General features: G+C 46.0%; 2 protein-coding genes across 3 annotated transcripts in view; both read left to right on the top strand.

Annotated features, from left to right (window-relative positions):
• Positions 1-1590: 1590 nt before the first annotated feature.
• Positions 1591-8244, top strand: VHL (von Hippel-Lindau tumor suppressor). The gene is made up of 3 exons (XM_034997081.1): positions 1591-1981; positions 3949-4071; positions 5921-8244. The coding sequence occupies exons 1-3, from the start codon at positions 1642-1644 to the stop codon at positions 6115-6117; spliced, it is 660 nt and encodes a 219-aa protein (XP_034852972.1). The 5' UTR covers positions 1591-1641; the 3' UTR covers positions 6118-8244.
• Positions 8245-16186: 7942 nt separating this feature from the next.
• IRAK2 (interleukin 1 receptor associated kinase 2) overlaps positions 16187-26971 on the top strand; it is a 59005-nt gene continuing 48220 nt past the window's right edge. For both annotated transcript variants that reach the window (XM_034996388.1, XM_034996387.1), the window contains exons 1-2: positions 16187-16375; positions 24354-24536. In XM_034996388.1, the coding sequence (XP_034852279.1) occupies positions 16282-16375; positions 24354-24536 (277 nt within the window). In that variant the 5' untranslated portion in view covers positions 16187-16281. The remainder of the gene's footprint in view (positions 16376-24353; positions 24537-26971) is intronic.

Raw genomic sequence — 26971 nt, 5'->3', positions numbered from 1 at the left:
GCCAGAGGCAGTGTGTTTAATTTATCTTTATAATATTAACTGCTGCTATTTGTTGAGTGCTTACTATGTGCTGGGCACTTACCACTTTCCACTTAACACTTGTCCACAGTTTTGTGACCTAATTCTTAAAAATGAGCAAAGACCCAGAGAATTTAAAGAATTTTGCCCAGTATCACATATCTGAAGCTACAGGCAGAAGGAGAACCCAGGTGGGTGTGAATTTCAGAGGGCACACAGACTCCAGTGTCACAGGATTGAAAGTGTCCCGTTTCAATTTCCTTTAATCCTTCTGATTATGTCCAGAAGAAAGTTGGTGTGACAACTAACACTTGGCATTTAATCTTTAACACTTGGCTAAACCGGTGGAACCAAGAAAAAGCAGGCTCAATAGACCATAGATAAAACTTAATAACTGGGAGTGCCTGGGTGGCTCAGTTGGTTAAGCGACTGCCTTCAGCTCAGGTCATGATCCTGGAGTCTCAGGATCGAGTCCCGCATCGAGTCCCAGGATCGAGTCCCAGGATCGAGTCCCGCATCGAGTCCCAGGATCGAGTCCCGCATCGAGTCCCAGGATCGAGTCCCGCATCGAGTCCCGCATCGAGTCCCGCATCGGGCTCCCTGCTCAGCAGGGAGTCTGCTTCTCCCTCTGACCCTCCCCCGTCTCATGCTCTTTCTCTCTATCTCATTCTCTCTCTCAAATAAATAAAATCTTAAAAAACAAACAACTTAATAACTGTTGTTTTGTTTCCTTTGAACTTAGTTCCACTGTACTCTTCTGCGACAAATGAGAGCGAATTTCCACTGATGGTAGTAATCTAAAATTTCTTAAACTGCTTTGTGTGCGTACAGAAAATACCTTTAAAAGGAAGTACAAAAAACTTGTAGTACTTCTCGCCTCCGCGTACTTTTCCTGGGTGGCTGGGGGAAACTAGGAAGATAAGGCAAATTTTGCGACTTTATTATACTCTTCCATACAAAATTCGAGTTGACCCAAAATGTAGACTAAACGAACTGAGCGCAGAAATTTATTAAATAAATAATAGCGCATATGGTAGGGAGAATATGGCAAAAACCATGAAGGTATCAAGAGAATGAATGGGGCGTCTGGGTGGCTCAGTCATTAAGCGTCTGCCTTCAGCTCGGGTCATGATCCCAGGGTCCTGGGATCGAGCCCCGCATCGGGCTCCCTGCTCGGCGGGAAGCCTGCTTCTCCCTCTCCCACTCCCCCTGCTTGTGTTCCTGCTCTCGCTGTCTCTGTCTCTGTCAAATAAATAAATAAAAATCTTAAAAAAAAAAAAAGAGAGAGAGAGAGAGAATGAATGAAGTCAAGGAAATGCTGTGTCAAAAGCTTACTGGTGCGAGAAAAAAAAAATCCATTTTATAGAGGAAACCCGCGGCTGAAGTAGCCTGACACCAGCCTCCGCCTCCTGCAAGCTCGGTTCCCGTGGCCGGAGGTCCCACCTGCGCTTCCGCACACTTTCAAGCCCGCCCTTTCTGCACACTCTTCCATCCCCGACCGAGGGCGCGCGAAAAGAGCACGCACGCTTGCGGGGACGCGCACGCACGCACGCTCAGCTCCGCCCCGTGAGGCCCGCAAATCCCGAGGCGGCGAGGCTCGGGTTGTCTGGGCTCCGGGAGGTGATGCCCCGGAAGGCAGGGAACGTGGAAGAGGCTGAGGCAGGTGCGGAGGAGGTGGGCGCCGAGGAGGTGGGCCCGGAAGAGTACGGCGGGGAGGAGTCGGGCGCCGAGGAGTCCGGCCCGGAAGAGTCTGACCGCGAGGAGCCGGGCGCCGAGGAGGAGATGGAGGCCGGGCAGCCGCGGCCGGTGCTGCGCTCGGTGAACTCCTGTGAGCCGTCGCAGGTCATCTTCTGCAACCGCAGCCCGCGCGTCGTGCTGCCGGTGTGGCTCAACTTCGACGGCGAGCCGCAGCCCTACCCGACGCTGCCGCCCGGCACGGGCCGCCGCATCCACAGCTACCGAGGTAGGCGGGCCGGGGTCGCCCCGGCCTGGCCCGGCCCAGCCCGACCGCGCCAACCCCTTTGTCCCGGGGCGCAGCGAGCGCCTGCCGGTGCCCCTGAGAGGTTGTGACAGATCCGGGTTGACGCTGCGAGGAAGTGGCAGCGAATTCTCTATAGGACCGAATAATGATCATGTGAGGTGACTTTCCCCCCTTACACGTGTGTTTACCACTAAAAGTGCTCCCTACCTAATGCCGATTAGTTCAGTCCGTGAATGGGAGAATGTCACATTCTCCAAGGTCCCCAGTGGGCCAGGTCCCTGCCTCCGGGAGAACACAGGCCGGGGGCGGGGACGGACGACCGCACACACAGATAACCAGCCAGTGTCCCAGTTGCTGCTAGGGGAACGGAGCACAGCGGAAAGTGGGAGCTCGGAGCAGGCTCCTGCTCAGTGAAGGACGGGGGTGTGTAGTTTCACCTAGAGCTTCCCTGAGCGGAAGAAAAGGAGGCCCGCTGGACGCATAGGGGGTAACCGACACAAGATAGGAGTTGAGAGTTGTAGCTAGAGGGAACCGCTTGGGCTAACAACACCTGGAGTCTTGGGAGAAGGTACGGAATGGTGGGAGAGGAAGCCTGAAAGATGATTTTTCCCCTGCGGAGTGAGGGGCCATTGCGTTTTTAAGCAGGGAAATGACAGTGACAGATTTTAATACTGAAAAGCTCCCCCCGGGTTGCACAGCGGCTTGGAGAGGGAAGACTGCTGGTGAGGAGCCAGTTAGGAAGCTGTTGTAATAACCCAGGTGAAGGATAACTCGGCCTTATAGCTAAGGAGACAGTGATCTTCCCATAGCTTTCAAAAAGAGAAGTAGTACTCGGTTATTTTTCACAGCCGTCCTGGGAGGATCCCAGTGGATCCTTTTGCCTTGAGAGGGGCGTACTCAGAAATGCTTTTCAAATGTTTACACCAAACTTCCCTTGATATTAAATGAGGGAGAACACAATTCTTCCAGGGATCAACATTTCTGTAGTCTCCTATTTTATCTAAGAAATTGTGAATTTCTTCTCCAAAATTTGTGCCTGATTTAATATAAAATTTAAAAAAAATTACTATGTGGATGTACTTAATGTACACTTAAAAGTGGTCAATTTTATGTATGTTTTACCATAATAAAAAAAATTACTTACCAGTTACATTTCTTAAGTTTTTCCACCAAATCTTCAAGTAAGTTTGTGCCCTAGGAACACATGATGTATTTAACTAATTAGTTAATTGATTAATTTTTAATGATGTCTTTATTCAGACACAATCTCTACCTCCCTTAATAGAATGTTAGGTCTGGGCGGCGGCGGGGGGGGGGGGGGTTCCCTCCTTTTTCTCCTCCCTCTTTTTTCTTGGCATATGATGTATTTGTTTCTTAAATTCAAGTATAATATACATATAGTAAAATGCACAGATCTTAAGAGTTTGATGTGTTTTTGACAAATACAGCAACACCTAGGTCAAATTCTATATTAAAACATTTCCATCATTTCAGAAAGTTCCCTCCTGTGTCTTTTCCTACAGAATGTACCCTTTTCTGTCTGGCTTCTTTTTGTCAACATGATGTTTTTGCCCTTTCTTGTTCTTGAGAAGCACAGATGTAAGGAGTTGGTGAAGTTCTTTGTTTTAGTTTGCAGTGTGTGGTGTGATTTGCAATTCATGTACTTTGCTTTTTGACCATGGTAGCAGAAAAGGCACAGTATTTGGAGCCTCAAGTACACGCCTTTTTTTCCCTTACTGTCCCTGTTCCCTTGAGCAAGTCGCTTGGCTTTTATAGACCTATTTTCTCTCATATAAATAGATCTATTGTGAGGATTGAGTAAGATAATATTATTGGAAGGGCTTTGTCCGATATTTAAGCAGAATGAGAGGCAAGTACTTCAGTGTCAGTCCAGGAAGATGAAGGAAATGGGTGTGTGGCTACCTAACAGCCTCTGCTTGTTTTAACAGGTCACCTTTGGCTCTTCCGAGATGCAGGGACATATGATGGGCTTCTGGTTAACCAGACTGAGCTGTTTGTGCCATCTCTCAATGTTGATGGACAGCCTATTTTTGCCAACATCACACTGCCAGGTACTGATGTTCCATTTTACCTTTTTTTTTTTTTTTTAAGATTTTATTTATGTATTTGTCAGAGAGAGAGCACAGGCAGGGGGAATGGCAGAGGGAGAAGCAGGTCCCGCTGAGCAAGGAGCCCCATGTGGGACTCGATCCCAGGACCCTGGGATCATGACCTGAGCTGAAGGCAGACGCTTAACCATCTGAGCCACCCAGGCACCCCTCCATCTTACTTTTAAAAAGATAAGGCTGAGGGCTCTTGGCTGGCTCAGTCTGTAGAACATGTGACTCTTGATCTCGGGGTCATGAGTTCAAGCCCCACATTGGGTATAGAGATTACTTAAAAATAAATAAATAAGTAAAAATAATAAATAAAAAGATAAGGCTGTTGTAATAAGTAGAGAATAGGCCACTTGAAGGAACCAGACCTTTATTGGTTTTTACTGGATGCTAGCCAAATTATCAACCTTTCTGTGTCCTATTCTCCACCACAAATAAAATGGAACAGATTTATTTGTATGCTCTATATTGAACAAAGATGTTGTGGTTTCTCAGAAGCTCTTGGGCTTGTCAGAGATGGGCTAAATTAAAATATCTGATTGTAGGGGCCCCCAGCTAGCTCAGTTGGTAGAGTATGTGACTCTTGATCTCGGGGTCATGAGTTCGAGCCCCACGTAGAGAGTACTTAAAATTTTTTAAAAATAAATAAGTAAATAAAATACCTGATCGTAGAATTATGAATGTGTTGTTTACCTGGCCTTAGAGCAGAATTATGCACTGGAGTCTGGAATAAGGTATAGAGAATGAGATACCATGGCTTCTAGTGTTGTATCTTTTAATGTTATTTAACCCATTCAAGCTCACAGTGCCAAACAGTTTTAAAAAAATCACCGAATTGAACATTAACATCATAGTTTACCATTTGTTTAAAACTCAATTAATTTTATTAGGTTGAACCCGAAGAAACTTATGTTCTTGTGGATTAAAAAACCCCAAATACAAGGGCGCCTGGCTGGCTTACTCGGTGGAGCATGTAACTATTGATCTTGGGGTTGTGAGTTTGAGCCCCAAGTTGGGTACAGAGATTACTTAAAAATAAAATCTTAAAAACAAACCCAAATACCTGTAGCTTCATACGGATCAAACTGATACGTATATGTGGATCCTGTTTTAAGGAAGTAGGTGTACAAAAATAGATAAGTTGATAAGTTAAATTGATAAATGTAAATTTTGCCTTATAGGATACCCTTAAAGAGTAAGTTCCCTAGTGAGTTTAAAATAGAACTGGAGTTCCTCAAAATCCAGTTACAGATTATTTTGGTTATCTATTGCTGTGTTAACAGCTACCCCCAAAGTATTTATTCATAATTCTGCAGTCTGGGCTGAGCTCAGATAGGTGGTTATTCTGCTCATTGGTGGTCATTGGTGTGGCTGACTGCTGGCAGGTTGGCTGGCGGCTGGGCCTCTCTCCCATGCATTCTCAGGGCTTGTTCCTTTTTGTGTAGTCTCTCGTGCAGTGTAGCTCAGGGCTCCTGAGAGTGTAAAAGTGGAAGTTGCCAGGGCTTCTTAAAGGTTAGGTTCAGAATTGGCACAGTGTCTGTTACGTCACCCACATTCATTTAGTTAAAGCACATCACAAGCCCAGCCCACTTGTAAGGGGAAGTTACTACATGAGGTCCTGCATACCATGAGATGTCCATTAGGGCCATCACGTTATACTCTGCCACACACGTACTCACTTTTTTTGCCCAAAGTGAGGTCTGTCTATAGTAAATGGAATTGCTATGGTTGGCAAAGCCTCTTGCTCATCCCTTGTCCCAAGGCTTGAGTCTGCTGCTGAGGATTTGGTTTTCTGCATTTACAGTATATACTCTGAAAGAGCGGTGCCTCCAGGTTGTCCGAAGCCTAGTCAAGCCTGAGAATTACAGGAGACTGGACATCGTGAGATCACTCTATGAAGATCTGGAAGACCACCCGAATGTAAGGAAAGACCTGGAGCGGCTGACACAGGAGCATATTGAAAATCAACGGCTGGAAGGGGAGACTGAGGATTTTAATTGAAATTTGCACTCCTGAGTCTGAGCCTTTGATGGTACTGACTAGTCTTGATCTACGCTTAGGACTGGTCACTTATTCTCAGATTCAAGGTGTCTCATTCTCAGATAAAAAATCCTCCATTGCTTAAAGGAAAGTTAACTGACTTCACTAGCCATTGTGATGTTTAGGGGCAAATATCACAAAATGCAATTTAATGCCTGCCCCCTTCTAGAAGTATTCATTGGGTAGTTGCATTTTTGCCTCCTAGTAAGTCAGGAAAGTTTCTATGTAAGGACTTTTGTGTAAGTAATTCAATAAGAATTGCAGCATATTCTTTGATTGTAAGAAAGCAGTAGCATCTGCTTTTAATTGCTGTGTTGTGGTTGGCGATGTGTCCGCCTCCTGCTTTGAGAAGACAGAGATGTCCTTGAGGCAGGGACAAGTCTGTCTTCTCTTTGAGACCCCAGTGCCTCACACATTATGATAGCCTTCAGTCAATGTTTGTTGAATGAACAAACCAGTGGATACTTTGGTAGAAAGTGTTTGGAGGTTTTGCCCTTTTTTGGGGGGGTGGGGAGGTGGGGACCTTACAGTGTATAGAGTAAACAAATGTTTTAAAGGGAATCACTTTTATAGAAAGCACTTTTTATAACTTTCTAAATTTTCTGCCTTTTCTCTGTCCGCTGTTGTTGTAGTTCTATTTTATTTGTTTCTAAACCAGGATTAGCTTTCTACAGTTATTGTGATGATCGCTTTTTTGAAACTTGATGTCGGCACAGAAGGTAGGAGAAAATAGCTGTCCTCTTGTTTAGTTCTAGTATTAAGGAACTACTACTGTACTGTAAATAGGTTTTTGCTAAGTGTGGGTATTTCTGTTACTTTTTTGTAAATCCACTACATTTCTGTTTGGCTTAGCATTTTTTTTTTTAATGCTGCCAATGTTTTAACCAGGGGCCAGTGGTGTTGGGGCAGTGGAGACCACTAAGGGGAGTCACTTGCGGGCTCATCTGGACTTGCAAGGCTCTTAGTTCAACATTTTTCATCAGGTAGGATCTAGTGACACTTTGCACCTGGCTGGAGGAGAGGCAGAGACCCTCTACTTCTCGGAAGTTACTCATAACACATAATGGATTCAGGGAGTAGCCTGAAATGTTTTATAGTTTCATAAATGTACAAGTCCTTTCTTATAGGCTGGACTTAAATTGATTAACTCAAATTCAATACTTCTGTCAGGCTTTCTTTTTTGGTAACTAATAGTTAAAAAAAAAAAAAAAATCCCCCCAGTAGAGAAAATTTTGGTAAAGACAGTAAAGTAAAAGAAAAAAAAAGATCACTGTAGATACACTACTTGAATACAGCCCCAAAACATTTTGAACTTTGGCCTTTTTAGGGCATCTTGTGATTGGTTTGGTTTTACATAGTTGAGATCATACTGAATATACAGTTTTGTATTCTGCCTTCTTAGTTATAACTTTATAACTTAAATATTTTCCCATGGTATTATAAGCTCTTTGTAGACATTGGTGCAGTCTTCCTTTTATAAACAATGGGATATTTCTTGGTATCTGTAGTTCCTATACTAACCTTTGAGCACAATTCCTGTGCTCTGAAATCAGTGTGAAGTGAGTAAGACAGTGCCCCACCGTTTCCCCTAGATTTTGTTTCACCTCGTCTTAATCCCCTCTTTCAACATTCAATTAATAAGTTGGCCTTTGTTTTTTAAGCATGCTGTAGCACTCATTCATGACACACGTCTTGGTGTCTGACATGTTACTGAGCTGCTGGGCAGGAAGGAAGAAATGCTGGGGAGCAGGCAGTGGTGTGCGTTCAAGGGGAGAATGGGATGGGGGAATGTCAGGAATCCTGCCGTTGCTGGGTTCGTTCAACGTTGGTTTCAATTTTTTTGTAGTCTTTCTTTGTGTCCAAGTGAGATTCATGTTCATCCTGTGAAAACGTGCAGTTTGAGTACTGTGTTTTTTTGTGTTGTCCAAGGAGGATTGAAAACCTGTAGCATGAATAATACATGTTTTTCATTTAAAATTTTATGACTGTATTAAATGTATTGCTCCTAAGAGACTGTGATGTTTCCTATTTTGAGTTAAAAAAAAGAAAAAAAGCTGTTCTTGAACACATTAAATGGTGCTGAGCAAAGAAAATAGGTCGGGTGTGTTCTGTGTGGCTCTGTGTTTCTGTAAAGGCTTAAGTGGGGAGGGGCATTGCAGACATAAGCAACTGTCTTCATGCTCAGGCCCTTTTCTTTCCAACTGTGGTTTCTTTTATTTTTATTTTTATTTTTTATTTTTTTTATTTCCTTAAGTAATCTTTACACCCAACGTGGGGCTCTAGCTCACGACCCCAAGATCAAGAGTCCTGTGCTCTACTGACTGAGCCATGTGTATGTGTGTATGTATTTATTTAAGTTTTAATTTTTTTCTTTTTCACCCTGGTGGGGTTTTTTTAGATTTTATTTATTTATTTAGAGAGAACACAACTGAGGGGAGGGGTAGAGGGAGAGGGAGAGAGAGAATCTCACACAAACTCTGCGCCAAGCGTGGAGCCCGGTGCAGGGCTCGATCTCATGACCCTGAGATATGACCTGAGCTGAAACCAAGAGTGGGACTGAGCCACTCAAGTGCCCCTCCTCATCCCGTTTTTTTTAAAAACCACATTGTTTCTTTTAGCTTTATTTTTCGTGTAAAAATAAAATTTCACTGTGAAAAAAATTGAGCACTACAGAAAAGCATTGAGAAGAAAAATACATTGGGAAAAGGTGTTGTTTTTTATTTTCCACATAAACAGAACCAACCTTAACAGACACCTCACTGAAGAAAATATACAGTTGTCGAGCAAGCGTATGAGAAGATGTGCCACATCATATATCACCAGGGAAATGCACATTAAAACAAGAAGGAGAGGGGCGCCTGGATGGCTCCGTCAGTTCAGCATCTGACTCTTGATCTCAGCTCAGGTTTTGATCTCAGGGTTGTGAGTTCAAGCCCTGGTACTGGGCTCCACACTGGGCATGGAGTCTATTAACAACAACAACAACAGCAGCAACAACAACGAGATACCAATGCACACATATCAGAGTGGCCAAAATCTGGAGGATGGCCAACGAATGCAGGCGAAGATACTGAGCGACAGGAATTCTCACTGCTGGTGGGAATGCAAAATGGCATGGCCACTTTGGAAGACAGGTTGGCAGTTTCTTACAAAAGTAAACATTCTCTTATATTTCAGGAATCATGCTCCTTGGTATTTACCCAAAGGAGTTAAAAACTTGGATATTTATAGCAACCTCATTCATAATTGCCAAAACTTAGAAGGAATCAAGGTGTCCTTTCGTAGGTGAATGGATAAATAAACTGGTTCCAGACCACAGAATATTACTCAGCACTAAAAGGAAACTTTAATGCATATCACTAAGTGAAAGAAGCCAATCTACAAAGGTCACACAGTGTATGATTTCAGCTGTATGACATTTCTGGAAAAGGCCAAATTATGAAGTAAAAAGATAATGGTTATCAGGGTATAGAGGGGAGGGTAGGATGAATAGGCAGAGCATGGGATTTTTTTTAGGGCAATGAAACTCTTCTGTATGATACTATAATATGTATCTTTACAACATGGAATATGTGAGTCTTTACAACATGGAATATACAACACGAAGAATGAACCCTAAAGTAAACTATGGACTTGGGGTGATAACTGTGTCAGTGAAGTTTCATCAGTTGTAACAAATGTACCACTTTGGTGGGGATGTTGATCATGGGGGAAGCTTTACATGTGTGGGGGCAGGAGGTATATGGGAAATCCCTGCACCTTCCTCTCAATTATGCTGTGATCTTAAAGTCTATTAAAAAAAAAAAAAAAAAAAGAGCCAAAGAAGGGAGGTGGTTTCCATTTATCAGTGCTTATACTTTTAGAAAAGGTGATAAAAGGGCAGGCACTGTCCCAGAAATCCAACACACTAAGGGTATGAAATAGATATCAGTGTTTTGCACTCTTGACATGTGAGCACCAGTGTGAACTTTCAGATACTTTCACACGAGGTTTCTGTATCCCATTCTTAGCATCTCACTCCTACTCTATGCCAGTCACTGGGCTGCCTGATACCCCTTCAATATTTCCCTTTTTTGTTGGCACACCTGAACTCCCTGCCCCCAAAAAACTTCTTGGGGCTTCCCCTCACCACAGACTGGGATTGGCAGATGGGATTTTCTCTGGCAGATGGGATCCGTGGGATCTGACACTATCTACAGGTAGCCAGTGTTAGAAGTAAGTTAAGTTGTAGGAAACCCAGCTGGTGTTGCAGAGAATTGCTTGTTGTGGGGAATTGCTCCCCTCCCACAACATTTGGTGACCAGAAGTGTCAAAAGTTAAGTGTCCTGTGTAAAAGTCAAGGAGAAACATACAGGAGAAGGTAGAGCTGGGTTGTTTTTCCTATACAGGAGGAGGAGAGACTAGGACTAGGTTTTTTCTTAATTCACTCTGTGAAAATTAGTAAAAGGAAAACTCACTAAAATCGAGTCAGGCGGCCAGCAGGGGGAGCTCTCGCGCCCTACCACTCCTGATCAGTTGTAGACCCCAACAGGAAGAGAGGGACATTGCAGGTGGACGCCACTATCCCAGTAGGGGGAAAAAAGGTTTTCCTCTTCTCCCAGCAACAGCCTAGCCAATGAGACAACTCAGCCAATGAAAAGCCACTATACTTTGAACTCCCGGTTTGCTCCAATGGACTTTGTTTATAACAGCACTCCCAACTCCCCTCTTTCCTCTGTAAAAGAGCCTTCTTGTTTTTCGTTCTGTGACTTGCCTATGGTTTTGTAGTAGCTTGTGTGTCCTGAATCGCAATTCTCTGCTATTCCCGAATAAACCCATTTTTGCTGGTAAAATAGCTGACAGTTTTATTTTAAGGTTAACAACTCTTTTTTTTTTTACAATCATCATGTACTATCAGAAAAACCAATGAAGATATTTTTAATTTTTAAATTTTTTTAAAGATTTTATTTATTTATTCATGAGAGACAGAGAGAGAGAGGCAGAGGGAGAAGCAGGCTCCCAAGGAGCAGAGAGCCTGATGTGGGACTCGATCCCAGGACCCTGGGATCATGACCTGAGTCGAAGGCAGACGCTTAACCATCTGAGCCACCCAGGCGCCCTATTTATTTTATTATTTTTAAAAAAGATTTTATTTGTCAGAAAGAGAGTGCGCGCACAAGCAGGGGGAGTGGCAGGCAGAGGGAGAAGTGGGCTCCTGGCTGAGAAAGGAGGCCAGTGCAGGACTTGATCCCGGGACCCTGGGATCATGACCTGAGCCGAAGGCAGATGCTTAACCAACTGAGCCACCCAGGCATCCTGAAGATACTTTTATTAGGAAGAAAAAACATGTGCAAAGTACACAGAGAAGCTTTATTATTGTTAATCCACTACCAGTCTTCTTTCTTATCCCAACTTCCTGATAAAACACTGGTTCTCAACTCTGCACATGATTTGAATTACCTGGGAAGCTTTTATTTTATTTTTTAAAGATTTATTTATGTAAGAGAGAGAGAGTGCGAGCACGAGTTGGGGGAGGGGCACAAGGAGAGGGACAGAGAGAGAAAATCCCCAGCAGACTCCCTGCTGAGCACGGAGCCCCATGTGGGCCTTGATCCCCCAACCCTGAGATCATGACCTGAGCCGGAATCGAGTCAGATGCTCAACTGACTGAGCCATCCAGGTACCCCAAATCTGGGAAGCTTTTTAAAATGCCAGTGCCTTGTTGTTATGAACACTGGGTGATTAAAATAAAAACTTAAGGAGCATCCAGATGGCTCAGTTGTTTAAGCATCTGACTCGTGACCTCAGGGTTGTGAGATCAAGCCCCACATTGGGCTTTGCACTGGGCATGGAGCCTGCTTAAGATTCTCTCTCTCCCTCTCCTCTGCCCCCCCATTCTCTCTCTCTAAAAAAAAAATTAAATAAAAATAAATAAGTCAAAACTTTAAAAAAAAGAAGAGAGAATCTGAAAAAAAAATGCCAGTGCCTGAGCCCCATCCCAGCCCCACCCACAACTGAGTCTGGATCTGCGGAGGTCAGGCTGGGCATGTATAGTTTGTTAAATCTCCCTGGGTAATTCTGGTGTGCAGCTGGAGTGCAGTCCACTGACTATAATTTCAAGGTAATTAAATGTGAATAGGTCAAAATGATATAACTATATAACTAATTACATTCAACCTCAATAATTGTTTCTAGCTGATTGTGGTAGGGAGGGTGTTGGCCATGGAAAGCAGCTAATTAGGGGAAGGAATGAACTGTGCAGGATCAAAGGAAATTTCTCTTTGTGGCGAGGCAGTATAATCGAGTAGAAAGAGCACTTCCTTCGGAGTCAGATTTGAGTTGAATCCTGTCACTTGGCCAATCTGGACTTATGTCTCACTTTTCTCATCTGTAGAATGGCAACAATAAACCTACCTTGTAGGGTTGTTGTGAAGATCCCAGATAATGTATGCTAAATGCTTGGTCCTTGGTAGGAGAGTGGCAGCACTATTAATTTGTAATAACAACAATCTAACTTTGAAGAATTTATTCTAAAGAATGGGGACCAAGATGTGCCCCTAAGAGGACCTGCACAGGCCCTGAACTACTTAGGTCTCCCTGGAGGAGAAAATCCTAGCACTCAGATTCCAAGCCCTGAGGATGGGGTAAGAAGGAAACTTGCCAAGAGCCCAAGGAGATAGCACAGAGAGGAGTTGTGGGGACTTGTCCATACTGGACTGGCCAAGGCCGAATGCAAATCTCCTGTGGTCTCAAAGCTCCATCAAGGGGAAGAGGCCCCATGGCACTAAGGGAATAATGCTACAAAGACAGAAGCTCTGTGCTTGCAGAAGAGAGGGAGAAGCAGCAGAGGACTCTGTAAGTAGAAAAAATGAAAGAAGAGGATGTTTGTCCTGAGATGTAGGTGCTTTCCCCTTCAATTCCACCTTCAACCACTGCTGAAACACGCGACTTCCCCTGAAAAGCAGTCACAGAACACTGAAATAGACCCCTCTTCCAAAATCAAAGGAATGGACTTGCATACAAGCAACCCTTTACTGGGCTAAGTACTTTACAGTTTATCTCAAGCATTTGGAGTTTCATGTCAGCTTCACCCCAATCCTTCAAAGTGGCTAGGGCAGAATATCCAGTTTCCAAAAGAGAAAACTGCAAATTTGCTCCAGGATGAAGAGCCGACAGTGACTGAACTAGGGCTTGTATCCTGATAGAATTCTAAGGCGGTGGGTGACTTTTTCTTTTCTTTTCCTTTCTTTTAAAAATTAGTTTGATGTCCTTTGATCCTTTGTCCTTTGAAGGATTGGCGGAGCACTCTGCCCGGAGCTCTTTTTAATAGGGCAGCTACCATTCTTTAAGCCTATTCTCTGTACAAGAAAGACCCTGTAGCAGGCATTCTATATGGGCTGTATAAATTGATTTAATCCACTTCCCTAGCTCACGACTCTAGGCAATATAAATAATTAGTGTCATTTTACAGATGTGGAAAGCAAAAGTTTGAGAAGTGAAATGGGTTGTCCTGGGTCACAAAGCCTGTTGGTGGCAGAACCAGGACTTGCCCCCAGGACTTCCCACTTTAATTTCAGTTCCCTTCTTCTGCAGCCATACTCCTTAGCTGATGTTTATGGCCACAAAGTGGAACTCCAGTTTATCCACCCTCAGTGACACTGCCTAATCTCTTGGAACCCCTCTATTAATGTATATAAAAAAGGGATAATACTATCTATAGCATAGGCTTATGAGAATTACAGAAGATAATTTATGCAAAATACATTGTAGGTATAGGTAAATGGTAGTTATTATAATAATGAGGCAGTTTGTAGCCAGTGGTCAGATTTTTGGGTTCAAATCCCAGTTCTGTCACTTGTACCTGTATGATGTTAGGCAAGTTACTCAACCTCTCTGTGCTTTGGTTTCTTCACCTGTAGAATGGAGCACACCTACCTAATAGGGTCGTTGTGAGCAGTAGGCAAAACAACTCAGGTGAAGTCTGCACATCGTAAATGATCAATAAATATTTGCCATTATTAGTATAAGTTCTCCCCTACCCTATTTTATAATTCAATTTGCCCTGAGGTCACTCTTATTCTGCTTTCCCCCATTAAGATTTATTACCTTCTAAGATAATGAATAATGCAATGAGCCATCCCCACTCTCTTTCATTACACTCTGCTTTTTTTTTTTTTTTTTAAGATTTATTTATTTTAGAGAGAGAGAGAGAAAGAGAGAGTGCGTGGGAGAGGGAGAGAGAGAATCTCAAGCAGCCTCGACACTGAGCGGGAGCCGGAATTGATTGGGGCTCCACCTCATGACAGTGAAATCACTACCGCAGCCGAAACCAAGAGTCGGAAGCTTCACCGACTGCGCCATCCAGGCACCCCCATCACACTCTGCTTTTTTTTTTTTTTCTTTCAGTCCTTCAGTCCTTTTTTTCTCATTTCTTACATGATCACTGTGTCCTAAAAGGATACAACTGAGCAAACTCCAGATGGAACAGAGGCAAAGGGAAGGGGAGCAGAGCTTCCGTGTTCCGTGCCCCCTCTCCAGGAACGCCTCTGTCCCCACAATTTCAGGCGATCAAGCAACCTGGAAGCTCCCCGAATTAGATTAGTTCTTCTTCGAAGGGGCGGGGTTCGGGGTGGGGAAGGTTGGGGAGCGCCGAGGCTTGGAAACATTGCAGGGCAACCAAGGCTATTGCCAAATCTCGAGTCAGTGCAGAGGTACGTAAGGTACACGTAGGGCAGGGATGGGGGGCGGGGTGGGGTGCGCGCGCGTGGCGGGGAGGGTTGCGGTGTGTGTCCATGTGCATTCAGCAGGTGTAGGGGAGCAAGAATGTTCCCTCTACTCCCCTTCTGAGTTGTTGGCTGAGACCCCTGTCAGGAAGAGACAGATCACGGGGGAGAGAAACAGTCAAATGACACATGCAGCGCACATCAGGCAGGAGAAACCTGCACCAGAAGTCACTCAGAACAGCCGGCGTCTCGGAATTCCCGTTTCTATAGCACGTCTTCCACAAAGAAAGATCACGCTGTGGAGAAATGACAGGAGAGAGCAAAGCAGTTTTAGGCTTCTGAGCTCAGCTCACCGTGGGAAGGCCAGTAGATGGAAGGAAACTGACCGGGGAAGGTTTTTCTGGGCAGGTTCTTCTGATGCCCCCTCGGGACTGATGAGAATGTCTTCTTTTCCTCCCCTTTCATGGAGGGAGGGTGCCTTTCCTAGGCGAGTTTTCTCTCTTCCTTTCAGGTCAGGAAGCCAAGGGAGAGGCAGAGTGTCCTCCTCAGGGCCGCTGTTTCTTAAGCGCTCCCACACTCTGCTTTTGTTCTGGAATGTTACCTATCATCTTCTATAGTGCTAAGTTATTTACTGCTTATTGTTTGTCTCCCTGCAGGGCATGGATTTTGTCCTTTTTTCCTCAGAGATATTTGGAGCACCTGGAACAGTGCCTGGCACGTAGTAGCTGCTCAATAAATGTTAGCCGCTATTATGATAAAATCTATCTTGACTCCTCTATTTAAGAGTCCTCCCGCTGCTTGCTCTGAATTCCTAATTCCCCTTAACCACCTTTCCTTTTTCTTTTGTGCAATAGCATTTACTACCTTTCAACACACCACCTAACTTATTTATTAAGTACTTTTATTACTTATGGTTAGTTTTCTCCCTCCACCATCTAGATTGTAAGTCCCATGAAAGCACGAAGGTTTGTAGGGTTTTCCCACTCGTGTATCTCCAACACCTGGAACACCTTGCCTGGCATATAGTAGGTGATTAGCAGAATATTTGTTGAATGAATTCTATGTGGCGGAGCGTCAAAAGCACTGGGCGTGGAGTCAGAAGACCTCCTGGGACTGCCACTGAACTCTTTCGTGTGTCCTTAAACGGGTTCCCTCCCCACTCCGGGCCTCAGTTTCCCCTCCCAGCTCAGACCCTGCTGGTTCCGCAGCGGCTCGCTCCAGACAGCTGGGCGGTGTCGCGCCAAGCGTGGCCGCTGGGGGGCGGTGGTGTCCAGCGCCCAGCCCCGCCCACTTCCCCGGGAGGGGGCGGCCGGGTGGGACCCGCCCGGTGGGACCCGCCCGCTCCCGGAGTGGAGGAACCGGGTCCCCGGCGCAGCTGTCCCAGTTGTCCGCGCGCCTGCCCACCGGCCCCCGGAGCCCAGCCATGTCCTGCTACATCTACCAGCTGCCCGCCTGGGTGCTGGACGACCTGTGCCGCAACATGGACACGCTCAGCGAGTGGGACTGGATGCAGTTCGGTGAGTGCACCCTCTCCCCCGCGACTCCGCCCCTAAGCCCCCTGCCCACTTCTGTTTAAGTGGGTCCTGAACCGAGGGGCTCTTTGTGCTGCCATTCCGGACCGGGGTCTCGCCGTGTGTCCTCGGGCCGGCCACCGCCCCTGGTCTGGACACCCTCTCCGCCCCCTCCACGGGGATCGTCTGGAAGGTGTTGGGTGATCTTTGAAGATGTCTGTTGTTATGTTAGTCTGTCCCTAGGTAGTGAGCGGTTCGACTTTGCTGTTTATGGTAAAGCTTATCATAATAAGCTATCAGCAGTTGCTGTGCGTTTTTGTTTACTGAGCGTCCGGCCCTAATGGAGGCACTTGGAGTGGCTTATGTCCCTGAGTTCCCACAAGGGCCTGTGAAGTGCGTATTTCTCCTACCCCAGTGTACAGACGAAGAAACGGATTGAGAGAGGTGGAGTAACTTACCTGCGGGCATGGCCTTGCCAAGTGGCAGAGTGGGATTTGAACCCTGGTGTCTGACTCCACCAGGACGTCGTAGGTCCTTGGTGTGTTTTGTTTGTTTGTTTGCGCCTGATGATCTGCAGAGAGGGCCTGACATCTGGGGGGACGCCGCCCGTGTGGTCCTAGGGTTCCCAAGCAGAGGTCTGTATTCCAGGCTCCACCTCCTCCCAGCTGGTGACTTTGGACACTCTTTGCTTAACCCCTCTGAGCCTCAGCTTAACCTGTGAACTGGAGGTTCTTGTGAGTAATGACAATTGTATAATCTGACACTTAAGTGCCAGATTCTAGTAAGTAATAAGGAAATATTAACAATGATTATTTTTATGTTGGAGGCCAGTGTAACTGGTGCCACTTTATTTAAAAAATAATCTCTATATTTTCTTGAGAATTTAGATTATGATATGCATATGTATGTACTCCTGTATATACCGAAGTATATGATATATATGTATAGTATATGCTATATATGTACATATATGTATATGTACAGTTGAAAAAATAATAAAATGAACATGTATAGGTTATCCATCCAGTTTGAGCAAATAATATACATTTTAACCTAGTGGTTCTCAACCAGGGACGATTTTGCCCCCTGGGGAACAAGTGTTTGGAGACATTTTTGGTTATCACAACTTGGGGCGTGCAGTGAGTAAAGGCCAGGGATGTTGCTAAATGCCTTACAATGCACAGGACAGCCCCCTTCACATAGAAGTGTCTGGCCCAAAGGGTCAATAGTGCTCAGATTCAGAAATCCTGTTTTAAACCGGGAACGAAAATAATACATGCTTATTGCAAAATGCTGTGGGAAACAAAGATTAGCTCAAATTCCACCACTCAGGGATAACCATTCTTATTTGGATGTCAATAATAATAATAATAATGAACGGCAACAACAGCAGCTAACATTTCGTGGTTCCTTACTACGTGCTAGCAGGTGCTATGTGGTTTATAGCTTCTAGTATATTATAATAAACATTTATGTGCATACAGTTTTCAAAAATCAGATATTTTGTACATTCTAATAGCTTGCTTTTTTTCACTTAAAATATTCCCAATTTTTTCTCCTTGCCAAACAGTGTTCTTTAGCAACATGGATTTAGGTTTTTATTTTTAGCATGTATTTTTGTTAACGATTTTTAATGGAGAGAAGCAACACATGCATTTGCAAGTGTAAATAATACACCAGGGGTAGAGAGGAAGGTAAATGTCTTTCCTTTTCCTGGTCTTCAGCCTCCCCCGTCCATCCCCCAGAGGCAGTCACTGGTAACATGTCAGGACACCCCTGTCTATTACCACCTGGTTTTCTAGACTGCAGTGTGTTCCTTTGCTCCGATGACCTGTGACTTATCTACTTTGAATGTTTCCTGGGCAGTGGACAAATTTTGTATAAGAGACCCCTCTAGTTTTTTTTTTTTCATGTTGGCCTTGACTGTAAACATCAGAGCAACTTCTGTTCCTAAGATATTTAGGAACCTGTGACTTTTTAAAAGCAGCTTTATTGGGATATAATCCACATACCATACAATTCACCCTTTTAAAGTGTACGATTCAATGGCATTTTGTATGTGCAGAGTTGTATATCCATCTCCACAGTCAATCTTGGAACACTTTTTTTTTTAAAGATTTTTTTATTTTTTATTTGACAGAGAGAGAGAGTACAAGCAGGTGGAGCGGCAGGCAGAGGGAGAGGGAGAAGCAGGCTCCCCACTCGGCAAGGAGCCCGATGTGGGGCTCCATCCCAAGACCCTGGGATCACGACCTGAGCCGAAGGCAGACGCTTAACAACTGAGCCCCCAGGCACCCTTGGAACACTTTAAAAAAAAAAAAAAAGATTTTATTTACTTATTTGAGAGAGAGAAAGAGAACGAGCAGGGGGGGAGAGGCGGAGGGAAAGGGGGAAGCAGACTCTCCGCTTAGCAGGGAGCTCATCGAGGGGCTCGATCCCAGGACCCTGGGATCACAACCTGAACCAAAGGCAGACGCTCAACTGACTGAGCCACCCAGGCACCCCTTGGAACACTTCCATTATCCTGGAAAGAAACCCTGTACCCTTTCATTGTCACCCCCAACACTCCCACACACACACCTCCCATTTTCCTTAGCTTTCGGCATTGCCTATTCTGGGCGTTTCCTATAAATGGAATCTTCTTATATGCAGTCCTTTGTGATTGGCTTCTCTCCTGTGGCAATTAGTTTTCAAGTTTCATCCATGTTGTACCATGTATCGGTGCTTAATTTCTCTTTATTACTGAATAATATTGCACTGATGGGTGGACCACATTTTATGTATGCATTCATCAGTTGATGAACATTTGGGTTCTTTCCACTTTTTGGCTGTTATGAATAATGCCCCTGTGCACATTTGTGGTCTCAGTTTTTATGTAGTTGCAAGTTTTCATTTCCCTTAGGTGGACATCTAGGAGTGGAATTACTGAGTCATGGGGTAACTCTATATTTAACATTTTGAGGAAGTGCCAGATTGTTCTTCATCTTGGCTGCACTTCTTTACATTCCCTCCAGCAGTGTATGAGGGTTCCAGTTTCTCTATATCCTCCCCAGCACTTGTTATTGTCTGTCTTTTCACTTCTAGCCATCTGAGCAGGTGTGAAGTGGTATCTCACTGTAATTTTGATTTGCATTTCCCTAATGACTAATGGTATTGAATATCTTTTTATGTGCTTATTGGCCCTCTGTACATCCTCTTTGGGGAATACCTCTGACTTTTTAAGCCCTGGAGACACCAGAATTGCTCAGACTCTGCAAAGATTTCCAGTTGTCTTGTAGGATATAATCCAAACTCCACCAGGCCTTCCCAGCCTGTCACAATCTGACCTCAGTGACTTCTGATCTCTTCACCTTCCACATCCACTCTTGCTCACCCTGCTGCAGCCACACTGGCCTCCTTGGTGCAGGCTCAGGGCCTTTGCACTTGCTATTCCTTCTGCCTGGGACATTCATCTTCCAGTGCTCACCGTAGGTGGCTTTCTCGTCTGCATGAGATTCCTCTTGCTGCTGTAACAAATTGGCACAAATTTAATGACTTAAAAACAGCACACATTTATCATGTTACAGTTCTGGAGGTCAGAAGTCCTGAAATCAAGGTAGTCAGCAGGGTTGCATTCCTTCTGGATACTGCAAGGGAGAGTCCATTTTCTTGCCTAAATTTTTCAGCTTCTAGAGGCTGCCTGCATCCCTTGGCTCACGGCCCCTCCCTTCACCTTCAAAGCCAACCGTGTAGCATCTTCAAATCTCTCTCTGACCTCAGCTTCTGTTATCATACCTTTGAATCTGACACTGCTGCCTCCCTCTTATAAGGACCCTTGTGATTACAGAGGCCCACTCAGATAATTCAGGCTCCTCGTATCTCAGGACCCTTAATATAAGCCCATCTGCAATGTCCCTTTTGTCATGTAAGGTCCCATAGTCATAGGTTTTGGGGTTTTTGGGATACTGACATCTTTGGAGGTCCATAGTTTTTCAGGTCTTGGTTCATACTTCCCCTTATTCTAAAGGCCTCCCCTGCCCACCCCACCCCACCCCCCGTTATTGTCTGTACCACCTCTGTTTTATTTCTGCTGTTCCACTTAACAAACCTTGATATTGCCTTATTCCTTATTTATTTATGTCTCTCTCTCCCTGGAGAATGTAAGCACTGTGAGGCCAGGGACGTCACCTGTCTAGTTCATGCCTGTATTCCCAGAGCCTACAGCACAGCGCCTGGCCAGTGGGCAGACACTCAGCACTTGAATAAATGATGAGCTGAAGGCTGTAGGAGTGGGGAGGGCATGGGGCGTGTGCACTTCTCCCCTCACCGAGAGGGCTTTGAGCCCAGGGCAGCCATGGTCCGTGTTGGGTTGGGGTTCGCTGGGCTGGGGGTCAGCCATGACCCCATTTAGCTGCTCCTTGCCAAGCCACAGTATTATCCAGCTTTCTCTTCGTCAGAACTGGTGGTCACCATTGTCCTTCCATCTCTAAAGAGTCTCTGCTTCTGTGAGTCATTTCGAAAAGATGGTCCCTTGTGGTACTGGGGCCGTGGGGTGGGAAGATTCTTCTTCAAGTGATTTAGAAAATCACATGGCCACACATATGTATGCTCTTTGGCTCTGACAATTGTTGGCAGATATTGTGGCTGCTTCCCGTTCATTTCCCTATGATCACAGCTGCATCCATTTTTGCCCTTGGGGGAAAACAGGCTCCTTACAGCTTCCTCCACCCAGGTGTCTTCCAAGGGGTGGGGAGGCAGGGGTTCCTTTGTTGTGCTAGGCTTTGTGTATTGTCCTACTTTGTCCCTGTCTGGCTGTGTGATTCTGGGCAAGTGACTGCCTCTCTCTGAGCCTTTCGTGTCCTCATCTATAAAAACGGGGGTGAGTTGCCGAGAGGCTTAGGGGACATGTTGTGTGGATGTTCCTTAGTGTTTTTCTCTTAGCCAGGGAGGAGTCCCACTAGTCCTGACAAGGGTCATTTGGCCCTAGGGTGGGTCATTTCAGGAGGCTGTGTCGTGTCTGTTCTAGAGGACTTTGAACATGGGCAAGATTTTCTACTCTCAGGGAACTCCTGCAGGATTCAGGGACTCAGACCTGGGGGGATGGTCCCACGTGGTGGCAACCACAGGGGACAGAAGCAGGTTTTCATAGAGTGAAGTTGGTTTAATAATGACAGCTAACACTTATGTGACACTTTCTATGTACGAAGCACTATTCCGAGTACATCTGTATACGTAACTAATCGGATCCTGGCAACAACTTCTGAGGCAGGTGCGGTTGTTATCCTCGTTGGCAGATAAGGAAATTGAGGCACAAGGACAGGTGACGGGCTTACCCAAGTACACAGCAAGTAAGTAGCAGAATAGGATTTGAATCCAGGCCTCAGAATCCAAAATCTGGACCCTGAACCACCATTATACTGTCCTGCTGATAGAAATATGTACTTTTTAAAAAAAGATTTTATTTATTTGTCAGAGAGGGAGAGCACAAGCAGGGGGAGAAGCAGGTTTCCCACTGAGCAGGGAGTCTGACGTGGGGCTCGATCCCAGGACCCTGGGATCATGACCTGAGCCGAAGGCAGATGCTTAACGACTGAGCCACCCAGGCGCCCCATAAGTATGTATTTTTATATCTGTAGAAAAGTGAAAGAATAGAAGCAAAAGTATGACCAGTGTTTGTTTTGGGTTCCTCCAAGTGGGATGATCATGGGGACTTTGATTTTGTCCTGTTAGCCAGATCTTCTGTGATCATCAGGTATTTCTTATGTGCGTTGAGAAAAGAGCTAGGAACTTCGCAGGGTCTGTGGCAGTGACTCATTCCCCCCAGGTCTCTATCTTGTCTTTACCCCGTTTTGAGGGCCTGGTTAAATGTTGATGGGTTGCTACCTTAAGCTACATCCTTGTCATGGGATCCTGCGAACTGTGAGGCCCCTCAGGGCTTAGTTACTACTTCTCTCTTGCGGCCTGTAAGGAGAGCTCGTCCCACAACGCTGTGGGTGGAACATCACATCGGGGCTTCTGTTTTGCCCATTACATCACACTGCCTCTGAAGAGTGGTAGGCTTGCCGGTGAACAGCCTGGGGATGGTGCGGGGGAGGTGTTCCTTCCTCCTCTCTCCACTCTTACCTCTCAGCTGCTGGAAGCAGCCCCTGACCCTGTTGACATCACTTCCCGCTGACCAGGAATCTGGCCTGGGGTTTCCAGTGACTAAAGTTGCAACTGAGAACCTTCCATCCCTAACAGGCTTTCTCTCTTCGGGAGGCTGTCTCAATCTTCCCCATTCCTCCAGCGGGACGGGGTTGTGCAATGTGATGATGCCACTCCCTGGCTCTGAGCTCTTCCAGAGTATCTGTGGCCCTTAGAAGTGAGTCCAAAGGCTATAGCCTGGCCTTTGAGGCCCTTTGTAATGCGGTCCCCTTCCCCACTCCATTCACTTATGTTTGTATTTTTCAAACAGAAATCTCTGCGGGCTTCTGGTTTACCCGCCACAGTATCTCTAGAGCTTGTGACGGTCTTGGAGCCCAGAAGGGCTCTATAATATTCTGCTGAATGAGTGAACGAGTGACTTGAGGTTCACGTGGATTCCTGCTCCATGATTTCTTGAAATTCTGGATCTGAAGTGTGATTCTTTTATTCCTAGTTAAGAGGGGGAGAAAAAGCCTCCTTCGCTTTAGTAAATTCAGCGGAATACATGTGACCATTCAAAATGCCATTTATGGGGCGCCTGGGTGGCTCAGTTGGTTGGGCAACTGCCTTCGGCTCGGGTTATGATCCTGGAGTCCCGGGATCGAGTCCCTCATCAGGCTCCCTGCTCGGCGGGGAGTCTGCTTCTCCCTCTGACCCTCCCCCCTTTCATGTGCTCTCTCTCTCTCAAATAAATAAATAAAATCTTAAAAAAAAATGCCATTTATGAAGAGCTTGTAACAACTCGGGAAATGCTTATGGTATAATGTTAATAGATGAGAGCAGGCTGCAGAATCTCACAGGCCAGTAATAACTGCATCTAGAATGCTCCTCTGCCGAGGAGAGGGGAGAGTTTGGGAAAGGGAAAGTACCCTAGTGGGATGCTGTGTAACTTGTTTTATTGGTGTTTTCTCCCCTTCATTTTCCAAGTTTTTTTTTAGTGAAAAACCATTAATTTTATAATGAAAAATGTGAAGGAGGAATGCTTTATATTTACTACTGCCAGTGGCCCCCCCTGCAAATTTTGTAGTGTTTCAGAGTTGGCAACGTGCTTTTAGATGCATGGGCTCTCTTGATCCTGTAACAGTTCTGTGAGGATGCTGGGCCATGGGTTCCTTTGCTCTTTTGTTTGTCATTCATTCATTCATTCTTTCATTCATTCATTCATTCATTCATTCCCCCTTGCCAGGGCTGGGACCTAGGGGCGGGGAGAATGAGATACCCAGGGCAGAATTTAAGGAGGCACCTACTCTCCAGCTTCTGAGAGTGCAAGATCAGCCCCGAGAGTGAGCACCTCCTTAAATTTTGTCCCCATGAGTGCCTCCTTTGCCTCACCCTGGACCTGGCCTTGTCCCCACTCTGTGCCAGGTGCTGATCTCTGTTCTGAGGACCTTCCAGTGGACAGAACAGAAAGAACTCCCTGTCTACACGGAGCTTCTATTCTAGGAGGGGAGGCAAGAGAAGTTCCATTACCTCCGCACCTACAGTTGAGGAAACTGAGGCTCCCACTGGTGAAGTGCCTTGCCCACAGCGAATAAGCAGCTGAAGGGCAAAACCCCTGACCCTCTGGTCCAGTGGGCTTTCTCCTGTTTTGTGTGGCGGTGAAGTTGATATTTACACTCCAGTGTAGTTGATGTGCCAGTCCCACGGGTATCAAGTGGAGGCAGCCCTACACCTTGGGCTGCCGGTGGACCCAGGCTAGAGGTGGAATTTCAGGTGTGATGGGGGCCGAGAGAGAGGATGCTGCGGACAAAGCCCTCTAGCCTGGGGACCCTCTGGTGACTGCCTTTCTGACGCTAAGCAGAGCCCCTCCCTTGCCTTCCAGCCTCCTACGTGATCACAGACCTGACGCAGCTGCGGAAGATCAAGTCGATGGAGCGGGTGCAGGGCGTGAGCATCACGCGGGAGCTGCTGTGGTGGTGGGGCATGCGGCAGGCCACCGTCCAGCAGCTGGTGGACCTCCTGTGTCGCCTGCAGCTCCACCGCGCAGCCCAGATCGTTCTGAACTGTGAGTAGCCACGAGGCCCCAGGCAGCCGCCCAGGAGCGGGTTTCAGCATGAGCCGCACCGCTGCCGGGAAACTTTGTTTCGTCTCAGAAAAAAAGTGTGAATGAAAGAATTTACCATCCACCTAAGAAATCCGTAATGGTGGTTCCCTGTGGGAGAGGGGTTGCGCGGCCAGGGATCAAGATGTTGGAGAGAGACTTTACTCTGAGTTCTTTCGTACCTTTTAAATTCTGCTTCTCTCTTCCAAAAATAAAGAAAGAAATAATGATTAAAAAAATAGCTCTACATAAAAATCCAAAAAAGTTCTACAGTAAAAATGATTTATTTTTTATTTATTTATGGCTTAGAGGGGGGGAGGGGCAGAGGGGAAGAGAGAGAGAGAATCGTAAGCAGGCTAAACACCCAGTGTGGAGTCCAATGTGGGGTTCGATCTTAGGACCCTAAGATCCTGAGCTGAAACCAAGAGTCAGATGCTTAACTGACTGAGCCACCCAGGTGCTTCACTAGCACATTCTTTTCTTTTCTTTTCTTTCTAAATTAATTGATTAATTAATTTTTAAAGATTTTATTTAATTATTTGACAGAGAGAGTGAGAGAGAGAGCACAAGCAGGGGGAGTGGCAGGCAGAGGGAGAGGGAGAAGCAGGCTCCCCGCTGAGCAAGGAGCCCAAAGCGGGACTCGATCGCAGGACCCTGGGATCATGACCTGAACCAAAGGCAGATGCTTTTTTTTTTTTTTTTAAAGATTTTATTTATTTATTTGACACAGAGAGACACAACGAGAGAGGGAACACAAGGAGGGGGAGTGGGAGAGGGAGAAGCAGGCTTCCCGCCGAGCAGGGAGCCCGATGCGGGGCTCGATCCCAGGACCCTGGGATCATGACTTGAGCCGAAGGCAGACGCTTAATGACTGAGCCACCCAGACGCCCCCAAAGGCAGATGCTTATTTGACTGAGCCACCCAGGCATCCCTAGCACATTCTTTTAACAACTGCATTGTGTTCATTTGGCAGACATGCCATGATTTATTTACTTCACCTACTGGTAGTTGTTTACCTTGCTTCTTAGTTTGCTCCCATACTCAGTGTTGTACCCTTAGACGTATGCACCGTATTTGCACATATGTCAGTTTAGCTGGAGGATGATTTTTTATTTATTTTTATTTTAATTTTTTTTAAAGATTTTACTTATTTATTTGACAGAGAGAGACAGCAAGAGAGGGAACAACAAGCGGGGGTGGGGGGTGGGAGAGGGAGAAGCAGGCTTCCCGCCGAGCAGGGAGCCCGATGCGGGGCTCGATCCCAGGACCCTGGGATCATGACCTGAGCCGAAGGCAGACGCTTAACGACGGAGCCACCCAAGTGCCCCTGGAGGATGATTTTTTTTTAGCATTGGAATGGCTGGGTTGAGAGTCTGTGTATTTTAAGTTTTTATTAATATTGGTGGCATCAATATTACCAAATTATCCTCCTATCCACTATTACAACAACGGTGGGAACATATCTAGCAGGTAATAATCGCTCCCTATCATGAGGAGTGGCTGTAAAGTTGAAGAAGTAGAATTATGTCAAGTGCTTGGTGTTCGGCCAGTGCTCAGCTGAAGGCAGGGCGGATTATGGTTACTCCCATCTAGGTCCCCCATTCCTCCTCATGTCCCCACAGAGAGCCCTTCAGTAGGGGGTAACGAGCCAGTCTTTTAATAGGTACTTTCTGAACACCTGCCCAGTGTCTGGTGCCATCTTCGTTTCTAGAATACAGTGATGGGCAAAGAGACAGGTCCTTTGCCCTCATGCAGGACATAGTCTTATGAAGGTATAGTCAATAGACCAGAAAATAAGTAAAAATAATGGGTTGGAGGGACCAGGTAGGAGAGCCTCCTAGAACATGTTAGTCACAGAAGGGCAGTTTAAGAAGTCGGAGCAATGGAAAGAAGACAGCCATGTGAAGAGTTTAGGTAAGAGAGCCCAGGGAGAGCCTGGGGCTTTGACGGAACGAGCATAGAGCTAGTGTGGGAGGTAGAGAGCAGTACATTCTGAGCCCCGGAGACCTGCAAGAAGACCCGGTGTGGGCCCTGGTGTTGTTCTGTCTGGGGTTCCTGGGTTGGGCATAATGTGGCTGAATCAAGAGACCCAGGTTCAGCACTTTCCTGACTGTACCTCAGGCCTTCTGGAATCGTGGAGGGCTTCCAGGAGGAGGGGTGGTGGGATCTAAAGCAAGGAACTGAGGGATGGGGGGTTAGAGGCCTCCACCCTCAGAGATGTGAGGAGAACAGGGGACATTGGGGTGGCCCTGCAGGTGGGGGGATCTAGAGATGAAACACAAACCAGGCTTTCGGGGGCACCATAGGGGTAGACCACATTGGGCATAGAAGGCCAGTGGGGCAGCAGGACCCTCTCTCGCCCTTAGCCACTTGGCGACTCTCCAGGATTTAGGGCATCC

This window comes from Mirounga leonina, unplaced genomic scaffold (genome assembly GCF_011800145.1).
Source record: "Mirounga leonina isolate KUSES-001 unplaced genomic scaffold, KU_Mleo_1.0 Mir_94, whole genome shotgun sequence".
Taxonomy (NCBI): Eukaryota; Metazoa; Chordata; class Mammalia; order Carnivora; family Phocidae; genus Mirounga; species Mirounga leonina.
This window is presented reverse-complemented; position numbering and strand designations above follow the sequence as displayed.